The sequence below is a fragment of the Pinus tabuliformis genome, chromosome 4_1, assembly GCF_031772625.1.
Source record: "Pinus tabuliformis cultivar Carrire ecotype Pingquan chromosome 4_1, CPIR1, whole genome shotgun sequence".
NCBI lineage: Eukaryota > Viridiplantae > Streptophyta > Pinopsida > Pinales > Pinaceae > Pinus > Pinus tabuliformis.
Window position 1 is genome coordinate 174,740,723 of NC_142303.1, and position 11,622 is coordinate 174,752,344.

General features: G+C 37.7%; 1 protein-coding gene across 1 annotated transcript; it reads left to right on the forward strand.

The window, feature by feature from the left end:
* Nucleotides 1-3,079: 3,079 nt before the first annotated feature.
* Nucleotides 3,080-10,889, forward strand: LOC149174753 (uncharacterized). The gene is made up of 2 exons (XM_089419400.1): nt 3,080-3,465; nt 10,249-10,889. The coding sequence occupies exons 1-2, from the start codon at nt 3,307-3,309 to the stop codon at nt 10,564-10,566; spliced, it is 477 nt and encodes a 158-aa protein (XP_089275526.1). The 5' UTR covers nt 3,080-3,306; the 3' UTR covers nt 10,567-10,889.
* Nucleotides 10,890-11,622: the final 733 nt, after the last annotated feature.

Below are 11,622 nucleotides of genomic sequence, written 5' to 3' on the forward strand. Positions count from 1 at the left end.
CTAGTGTGTAAGTGGGTAAAATATTGAAATTGTATTAACAAATGTACGGGAATAATTTTGTGTATAATGGATTTTCAATGCTGTGAAAAAACATATATTTTAAACATGTTTTAAGTGGGTGGAAAAATGATATTGTAATTTTGTATTTTATTTGGTTTATAATTTTATTTATTATTTAGTAAAAAATAGTATAGTTTAATTATTTGATATATTTTTATATTTGGGTGTGTTTTAAGGAGTGGAATTGTATTTTTGTATTTTATTTGGTTTATAATTTTATTTATTATTTAGTAAAAAATAATATAATTTAATTATTTGATGCTTTTTTAATATACAGCTTGAGTGGGTCTAATGGTTAAGAGCATGTGTTTCCTCCTAAGAGGTCACAAGTTCAAAACCAGAGGGGGGTAGAGTATGTATGCCTTCGTAGACTTAGCAGTCAAATGGCTTGGCTGTGACCTTAAAATTGGATATTATTATTATTAATATATTTGAGCAGGTTATATTTTTTAGGTTATATTTTGTCTGGCTTGGCTGTGACCTTAAAATGGATATTATTATTATTATTATTATTAATGTGTCTGGCTTGGCTGTGACCTTAAAATGGATATTATTATTATTATTATTATTAATATATTTGAGCAGGTTATATTTTTTTTATTATTATTTATTTTGGTTAAAAAGTTTTGATTTTTAATTAGTTTTGAAATTTTTAGGTAATTTAAATTTTGAAAAAAATAAATATTAAATTGAATATTTTGAATATTAAAAAAAATATTTTGAAATATAAATTACTTTTTTTAATTGGTTGATGACTATTTTCATGTGGTTTAAATTGAATTGTCATATATAAAAATTATATTAAAAAATAAAAAACCTAAAAAAAATTGTCATAATAATTTAAGCTGTGTTACAATACCATGGTTTATCAATATCACATGCCTAAAAACCACAACTCATTTCAAAACAATAATATTTTATAATTTTTTTTAATAATTTTTTATAACATTTTTTAAATTAAAACTTTATATATATATATATATATATATGAGAAAGAAACAAATATTTTTATATTAAATCAATGGCCAACACCTTGACATTCACAACAAATTCTTCATCTTCAGATTTCCAGAATTGCACAAAAAGAAACCTATTCCTACCTTACCAGTTACTAAGATTCTTACAACGCTTATTTTATAGGGCATCCAGAAGACTCCTTGATACACTATAAACTTGCAAAACATAAAACTAACCACTTCCATCCTTTTTAGTTTCAAAGCTTCCAACTTACACTGACTGAGCTATTTCCACTTGTGTGGGGTTGCATCTATGAGGTGTTCCAAAAGTTCCTCTTGCTCTTGCCCTACTCGCGTTTCGTGAGTCAAACATTAGATATCCCAAACATCTCAAGAATTCCCAAGGTTGTTGTCTCTACTGTCAATTCGATGTTATCCTTTTTAAGTGACAAGTTTTCCACCGTCACCTGCAGACAATCAACATCTACTTTGAGCTGATGACTTACTAGAGCAAAGTGGGATTTGGCTTCTGTGGCCACCTTTTCTCCTTGGCTAGCAATGAGGGATGATATATAAGCCATGCTTGAGGCCAATTGTGCCTTCATACCTTCTTCACATTCATGTTTGGTTGAACCCTCCATGCTACATAGAGCTCCAAAGTTGATGCGATCCAACGAGATATCCATTACCAACATTCTCCATTTATAACCACTCACTCCAACACTTCTCCCTCCAACATATTCCTACCTACATTCATTTTCACAATCCCACTCCTGAGAACGCTTGATAAGATTTGCCATAACTAGATCTTGCCCTCTGCTACCAGGCTCAAGCGAATTTAACACTTTCAAGGATTGTGAATTGAGCATGATCATCCATAATACCGAGGGCCGCGAAATAAGAACCTTCAAAAAATTGTAATCAACTGACGATCATTAAATGACCCGACGAACCTTGCTTCCAACTAATCAAGCTCCATATGCAAATAAATCAATATATGATATCCAAATAAATTTTGATTTTTTTGATCATGGGATATATGATATAGTTGAGGCTCCTTAGTCTTGAACAAACAATCCTTGTTTTAAAAATGCTCCTTGATTGGCTAACATATTTGCTTCTTGATTGTTTTGCCTTTTATTGTGGAAAAATTCGATACTTTCAAACATTTGGAGTTGCAGTCGAATTCTAAGGTACATCAGAGGAAGATCTTTTTCTAGTATCTCTTTGACTTTGAGAGTTTTTTGTATGACTATCATGGAATCCCCATAAACTATCAAATGGCGAATCATCCTAGCAATGACTATCTCAATACCTTGCCATAATGTTAATACTTATGCCTGGTTATTGGTTGCTCTACCTCAACCCCAAACGAATTAAATCTCTATTTCTTCATTGGGGGCGGATGACCCCTCCCGCTCCTACCTCCCCCACATTATAACAAGATTCTTAACCATTGATATTTACCCCGTTTTACCATCCCGCTCCTACCTCCCCCACATTATAACAAGATTCTTAACCATTGATATTTACCCCGTTTTACCATCGATATTATTAACTTATAAATAGACTACTTGCCAAAAACCATAACTCATTTCAAAACCAAAATATTTTATTTTAATTTTATAAAAAAACTTTTATTATGTTATATTTTATATTAGTTTTTAATATTATATTAATTAACATTATTATTATTATTATTATATATATATATATATATATAATTATTAATATTATTTAAAATTATTAAATATTTTTCTTTTCCTAAGAAGCAGTACTAAGTTAAGCAGCTTAAATTTTTTTAACTTAAAACTTTGAGCTCTACTATCTATACAAATAATAGATCATACCCCAAAATTTTTTAATACAACAAATCTATACATTTGAAGTTGACAATTTGGCGAACAAATTTATCACAAATTACAAAAAATCAAATAAGCTCCAAATTCAGATCACAATACGACCCTGTATTGGCGTCCGACCTCTAAATTTTTTTTTACCTCACGAAATCACTTAAATCCCTTAAAGACTGTTGCGACTCCATGTTTTACCCTTTCGGGCATCCATTTAACTAGCAGTCGACAATCTGTCATTCAAACCTCTATACGAGGAGATGTCACTTTTTGGGTTTGGGTAGGGTTTTGTTGTTCCTAACTCCTAGGTCTCATTGGTTTGCATTTCTAAAGGCTACTTTACAGTGAAATTCTAATGCAGGGAACTGGGAAGAAAAGTTAACTAGTTCGGGTAGAGCTTGAGAGTCTTTCACCGAGAGATCATAGAGTGGAATGCAATGGCAGTGGCACGATCTTGTTCTTTAATGGTGGGAAGCTCTGGATCCTTGGGATTTGGAATAGGGCAGGATTGTTCAAATCCTCAAGTGGGAAATGGGGTTAAAATTACCAAGCTTGTCAGTTTCAAAAGCCTGCGATCGGAGACGAGAAGTGTTAAGGTGCGCCTCTCTCTCACAGTCAGTCAAATTATGTTTGTGTGTGGGGGAGAAACTGTATGCTGCTATATTTAAGCTCATAGAATGGATGGATCTCTGGTTTCCCTATGAGAGAAAATCATCATAAAAATCTAGGTTTTTATTTTTATTTTTTATTTTTTCGGTTTATGTTAAGCTTTATCACACATTTTGCGACATTCTTGAATTGGATTCAGTGCTTACATTAGTGCATTTCTTTCGAGGGAGAAAAAGGCATTTCGAGCATTTGGATATGCGGTTCGGATGTGCCTGAAACTGGGCAGGAGGAACTATGTTAGGTGCCCTTTGTATAGGTGTATAGGTCACATCCACCAAAATGTTACAACTTACTTTGCAAGTTAAAATGCGTTAGGGGGATTGAACTCCTCATAATTGTCATCCTATGATCTCGATAAAAGAGAAGAGATGTACCTACAGCTGGGGCGCTTGTGGTGTAATTCTTTATAGATGGGGCATTGGCTATATTGAATATGACCGCGAGCCTTGACCCATCTGAACTGATCTACTTGCAGATCTGAAAATTAAAAAAAACAGAGAATCACAGAACAGACTGTAGACACAAACACTAGAATAACACAGGTCTGTAAACAATACCACTCACTTCATTATGAAGAAGAGATGAGCATTTGATAAACAATGCCATCATTCTCTTTATTACAGAAGATAAAATCAAACTGCATAATTAGATAAAGTCAATATATTTTAGATGTTTCCTTTTTCCTAGTTTTTCAGATGTTTCCCTCTTTTCTATTCTTGGATGGTTCCAATGAAATAATACGTTTTTTCTTGGTTGCCCAATTAGTGAGATGTTGCTGATTTTTGTGTCCTTTCTGGTTGCCCAATTCCTCCCTGTTTAGATCAGGAAGCGTCCCGGCTTCCTCCACCAACTGAGGGAAATTGCGGTGCAATGTTTCTGCATTGATCCATTTTGCCTGTGCTGGTGTGTGTCCCTTCCGACCAACCAAATATGAGAAGTATGGCTGATGTCGTGTATCCCGTTTCTTGAAGTCCAGAATTGTATCTTTGAGCAGAGGAGGCTGAAAATCTGGAATATTATCAACCGGATGATGAATTGTAACAGATTCCTCAAGGAGAGGTGGTTCAAATAATTTGAGATTATTAACATTAAGAACATCGTGGATGCCAAGCTGGGAAGGCAAGTCCAAGCGATATGCATTTTCTCCAATGCGTTCCAGAACAGCAGTATATGGGCCATATCTCAGAGGGTGCAGCTTATGATGCTGGCCCTTGAAGCGTTGCTTGTCCAACAAGAGCCACACACGATCTCCAGGTTGAAAAGACAAGTGTGTTCGCTGCTTGTCATGTCTCTGTTTGGCACGATCTTGGGCTGCTTGCAAAGCAGCAGTTACTTGAGCTTGGCGTTGAGAAATGGAGTGTATAAAATGATGAGCTGATTTTTGTTCCTGTTGTTGATGTGCAGACCCAGAAGGGGTGATTGTCAATGGCATCTCAGAGGGTGCACTTGGTTGAAACCCAAAGCAAACCTCAAAAGGTGAGAAACCAGTTGAGGAGTGTGTTGCTCGATTGTAACTATGTTGAATGATGTGCAAATATGTATCCCACTGTTTGTTTTTGGAAAAGTAGCTGCGAAGTGAGTGAACCAAAGTACGATTGACAACTTCGGTTTGTCCATCTGTTTGTGGGTGGAAGGCAGTGGAGAAACGAAGTTGGCAACCCAACAAAGACCAAAGAGTACGCCAAAAGGTACTGAGAAAGTGAGAATCACGATCTGAAATAATGCTACTTGGCAAACCAAAGTGTGGCCACACATGATGGAAGAAGAGATCCGCGGTTTGAGCAGCAGAAGTAGTCTTATGACAAGGAAGAAATATAGCCATCTTGGAGAAACGACATACCCAGATAGCATCATGTTTACGAAAAGTAGTAGGAAGGCCACTTAAAAAGTCCATGGAAATGGATTCCCAAGGACGAGAGGGAATTGGTAATGGCTGATACAAACCATGCTTACGATTTGAGGGCTTGCTTTGTGAACAAAGAGAACATGCACGAATGAATTTTTCCACTTGCTTTGGTAAGGCAGGCCAATAGAAGTGGCGTTGAAGATTGAGAATGGTCTTGGTTGTGCCAAAATGCCCTCCGCATGAAGAGGCATGTGCTTCACGGATGAGAATGAGACGATCATCAGATTGTGGCACACATAGTTGGTTCAATTTATACAACCAACCATCACGAATGGTATAATCAAGAAAGGGAGTTTGGTTGATGACTGTAGGGTGTTGCAAAGCTTCCCATATCTCACCAAAGACCGGATCTGTTGCATACATATCTTTCCAAGCATCATATGCAGCACAACGCACCTCTAGAATGTGTAGGACCTGAGCAGGCGGTCGACTTAACAAATCAGCCATCTTATTACTTGTCCCCTTCTTGTATTTAATCACCAGATGGAATTGTTGAATGTAAGAAGCCCACTTTAAATGGCGTTGCTCTTGAATCTTTCGTTGTGAGTTGATGAAGATTAGCGGATGATGATCTGTATGGAGGATGGTCTCTTTGCCAAGAATGTAATGGCGCCATTGCTTCAAAGCTTGCACTAAACTGTAGAATTCCTTGTCATAGGTGCTGTACATGAGCTTAGCATCCGCAAGTGCCTCAGAATGGTATGCCACAGGGTGGCCTCCCTGTTTAAGAACAACTCCAATGGCGAATTGAGAGGCATCAGTTTCCATCTCAAATGGTTGATTCATATCTGGCAAGCGAAGAACAGGAGCAGAGCATAAGGCACTCTTGAGTTGAGCAAAATGTTGCTCAGATTCGGCATCCCAAATAAACTTTGCTTGATGAGACAACTGGTGCAAAGGGCGAGCCAACTGTGAAAAATGAGAGACAAACTTTCTGTAGAAATTAATACCTCCCATGAAGCTCTTGAGGTCATGTGCATTGGAAGGGGCTGGCCATTGCGCCAAGGCTTGTACACGAGAGGGATCTGGGCGAACCCCTTTGTTGTCAATAATAAATCCCAAATATTGAACTGATGTTTGTCCAAAATAGGATTTCTTTTCTTTGACCTGAAGGTGATGTGCTCGCAATAACTCAAGTATGGTGCGAACATGCTGAAGATGGTCTTCCCAAGATTTACTGAATACTAAAATGTCATCAAGGTAGATGACCACAAACTTACCCAAATGTGCCCTGAAAACATCATTAATGAATCTCATAAAGGTGGCCGGTGCGTCGGTCAGTCCAAATGGCATGACCAACCATTCAAATAGCCCAAACTTTGTTTCAAAAGCAGTTTTCCATGTGTCGGCTGCATGCATGCGAACTTGATGGTAGCCTGCAGTTAAATCCATCTTTGTGAAGAAACAAGCCCCGTGTAAATGGTCCAACAAATCCTCAATGCGGGGAAGGGGGTAGCGGTTTTTAACAGTGGCTTTATTAAGGGCTCGATAGTCTGTCACGAGGCGCCATTCAGAAGCATCTTTTTTGGGAATAATAAAAGCTGGAGATGCACATGGCGAGGATGACGTCTGAATATGACCGGATGTCAACAATTCTTCAATTTGGCGTTCTATCTCAGTTGCCTCTCGAGGAGCAAGGCGATAAGATGGGGCATTGGGTAAGGAAGCGCCAGGAATAAGATCAATGTGGTGTTCAACAGAGCGTGCTGGAGGCAGCCCTGTGGGTTGGGTGAAGACATCTGCAAATTCATGGAGTAGAGGAGCCATTGAAGGAGAGACTGGATTGGTGAGGTTGTCTGGCTTGACAGGGCGAACCAAGCACAAAGAAACATCTTGGTTTAAATTGACTCTCATAATGGGAGCTTTGCCAATGGAAGGTTGGGTTGATGTGCTAGCTGAGGATGTCAGCACATAGGTGCGCCCATCGTGCTACAAGTGGTATTGGTGATCTGTAGCATGATAAATAGCATGTCGAGCCTCTTGGTATGGAATTCCTAGCAATAAATCAGCACAATCTAGAGGAGAAACATCACATACCACAATATCACTAAAAGGTCCAATAGCGAAGGTGACAGCACAACATTGTGAGATGGTAAGACGAGGACCGTCCTTTCTGACCCAACCGAGCTGATACGGGTGGGGGTGAGGAGTGGTGGGAAGGCAAAGGCGTTCAACTAAGTCTTGTGACACAAGATTCTTTTGACTCCCATTGTCAAGAATAAGCATGGCCAACTCATGTTTGATTTGACAATTATGGGTAAACAAAGGCGTAACAGAGGTGTTTGTTGCATTAGCAGTCATGAGGATGAGAGAGGGGTCCACTTCTGTCGGATTTTTGAGAGAAACAACTGGAAGTGGGGTAGTGGCCTTTGGTTGTTCGACCTCTGTAAAAAGAGTTTTCTGGGGGCGGAGATTTTTCAATACTCGACAATCTGCAGAAGCATGTGAGTTGGTCTTGTGAAATGTGCACCAGGGGGTGCGGTGAGGTGTGGGGGATGAGGCAGAGGCGACATTAGAAGAATCAAAGGAAGATGGACCATTTCTGGCTTGAGGATATCGGATTCGAGTACCCACTTTGCGTTCCACCGCCAGGGCCCGAATAAAGGCCTTGTCTAATGAAGCACTATCAAACAACTCAACTTCACGACGAAGAAGCATTAGCAAACCAGAATTAAATTTGATAATTAGTACCTCTTCTGGATCGGATATATGGAGTTGAATGCGCAACTTGCAAAAGACATCAATGTAGGCTTGCACTGATTGATTGGGTAGTTGTCGAAGCTGCAACCATTTGGCAATGAGATTTTGTATATACCCTGGAGGATAGAAGCGTTCACGTAAGGCCTCGCAAAAGAGATTCCAAGATGTGATAGGCGTCGATTTGGTCTCGGCTTGTTCTCCAAGTTCCACAACCAAGGACATATTCTCAAGATGAGTATCCCACCATGTTTGTGCTAGGCCTTCCAATTGTAGACTGGCGATCTGAAGTTTCATCTCCTCGTCCATTGTTGGACAGGTTCTAAAATAGTTGGAGAGGCTGCAGATCCAAGAATCAACAGTCTCACCATTCATTTGCCCTGAGAATTTGGGCAGTTGAAAGCGTGTATCAAGCTGCATTTGCCCTGGAGGGCGTTGTTGTTGTTGCAGCGTAATTAGCTCTTGAAGAGCCCTGGCGAGTCTGCATGGGAGGGCTCTTGACGCTCTTGACGGGGCGGCATGATTTTCATCCACTGAATGGAGTGAAATGTATGACCCTTAAAAAAAATAGAATCACCAGGTGGATGGCTTCCAAGATCTTACGCTCTGATACCAATTGATCTACTTGCAGATCTGAAAATTAAAAAAAACAGAGAATCACAGAACAGGCTGTAGACACAAACACTGGAATAACACAGGTCTGTAAACAATACCACTCACTTTATTATGAAGAAGAGATGAGCATTTTATAAACAATGCCATCATTCTCTTTATTACAAAAGATAAAATCAAACTGCATAATTAGATAAAGTCAATATATTTTAGATGTTTCCTTTTTCCTAGTTTTTCAGATGTTTCCCTCTTTTCTATTCTTGGATGTTTCCAATGAAATAGTACGCTTTTTCTTGGTTGCCCAATTAGTGAGATGTTGCTGATTTTTGTGTCCTTTCTGGTTGCCCATGAACTCAGCTTTGATGTGCACATCAAGGTTACCAAGCTTACCAAGCTTGAGGATGTATAAATTGAGTTTACACAAATGACCGGCATATTAAATATTGAAACTTAAGATATACAAACTCAAACTTCCCTACATGCCCCTGGAACTTACAAAGATGGAGGATGTATATGTTGACTTCGCACAAATGGTCTTCATATCGAATAGAACTTAGATCTGCAACCATGAAATTTGTAGCATGCACCTCTAGGTTATGAAGCTCAAGAATGCAGATCTCTAGTTCTTGCAAACAGCTCGAAATACTGGAACATCAAGGTGAATATCAGACCAGGGTTTAGATGGGTTTGGGCTAATTTGTAAAATAGGTACTGGCTGACTCCATCTTATTGTTCTTCTAAAAGCTTATTAGATGCTGTAAAGATAGGCTGCATTTTTCTTTTACCTTTTAGATCCTGTAAAGACAGGTTGCATAGTTGTTTTACCTTTTATATGCTGTAAAGACAGGCTACTTAGTTATTTTAGCTTCCTCCAGACCAGCAGGTTGTATTATCGAGTTCTTATACTCTTGAGTTTCTGTTATGCATTTTCTAAGTATATTAAGTTTATCAGTTGTCAGTATTTGCTGAAGAAATCTGTTTTCAGTTATCAAAGAGCGCTCATTGAGGTAGTCTTTAATCTGGGTATTTTTGCTTTGGCATTCTTGTGGTTGGACCTTTCAGTTTTCTTAGGGTAAACTGCCTCAGCTGTCATGTTATATTCAAATATTGGTAATGATTGCTTGTAGAAAAACAAAAAATTCTTACTTCAAATACCTTATCGTAGACAATTTTCCAATTGTGAAAGTTCCTATCACCGTGTTTTAGGATGGATTCCATAAATTTTGTTTGCTTAATGTTCTTCATTATTTTGAAGTCAAGTTTATTATTTATATGATGGGCGGATTGGAAGCATTGATCATGCTAACTAGGTTTCAGTTCTAGTGCTGCATATGACTAGTTTGTCATAAGGTTGCTGAAATTTACTTGAATGTCCATCTTTCGGTTGAATACAATATATTCTAGGTTTTTGGGTTTGAACACAAATTCAATTTTGGAGATTGAGATTGCATCAAGAGATTGTAAGTTGCATGTGTTTTTGTTCTGTTTGAAGTAGGTAAGAAGCCATCAAATACGAATGGATAGTATGCAACCTTCTACGTTGCGGAGGGAGGCTCTTGTTGGCATTGGCACATCAGTCTTGACTATAAGTTTTCCACCTGCTGAACCTGCTGAAGCACGTACCTCCAAGCTTGAAGTAAGAAAAAAAATCCAGGAGAAACTTGATGAGCTTCGGGAGAAGGCAGGAGTGAAAAGAGAGAAGAATGATGAAAAGTCTTCAACAGGAAGTAAAATAACCCCAAAATCACTGCCGCCAAAGGATAACAAAATTCAAAATGAAGCCCTTGTGATTGAAGTAGATTTTTCAGGTTGACTTACATAGACAATGAATGTTCTTGTCATAAGTTTTGTTCCAAGTTGAAAACGTATCTTAACTTTTGCAGACTAAGTTGACTTGATATTTCTCAGTTTGCCAAAATTTTGGGATACCTTTACTATCCTGACATGGAAATGAAAACTCAGATGCAAAGTTAGGAAGTCTGCCACTCCATTAAACAGCAGTTTGGATTTGACAACATTAGTTTTAAGTTCATCACTGTGGCAGGACCAGTCTGCATCAGTATGATTTCATCTTGATCTGATCGTGATGTCTTGACAACTTAATGTTAAATCTATTTTTAAGATTGTTTTCTGTTACACTACTGTTTCTGCTATTTTTGTTGTTAAAAGATGATGCAATGAAAAAAATTCCGAAAAGATGTATTTGGAAATCTCTCCTATTTAGTGAATGCCTTAATAAGTATTCTTTGGAGAGAACAGTATGCTTGAGATTTCTCAGAACCTTGAATTTTGCGGACAATTTCCCCTGACAAGTGTAATCACTTAAGATAATTACTTATCACTTAATAATACATATTGTGCTGGCCTCAAAAGAGAATGAAGATCATTTCTCTCATAGTATTTTTGAATCTAAAAAAACAGGCCATAATTAGTCTGCATGACATCAACTCTATCACAATGTCTATTTAATATTTTTAATCTAGGGATGACATTGAGGAACTATGCAAATATTTGCAAATTGAGATTTGAATCTTACATGCAGTTTTCATTTCCATTCTACAATCATGCTGAAAAATTTGATTTGTAAGTTTTGTTAGTCTGCTTTCTTCTCAATAGATAGCAATCTAATATATGTAACACTTATCTCGTACATTTTTTGATGATAAAGTGATGAACTGGTGAAAAATGTATTGGTTTCTTTTTGCATGCTGCCCATATTAACAAGATACAAATACAGATATGATTCGGTATGGTTCGAATATAATTCAGTATGGAAAAAATCTATTATGGCTCCAATATGGAAGTATACATCTGATAGATAGCAAAGTATCCATTTTGTTCCAAATGTTAGAAGAAATTCAGTCTGAGG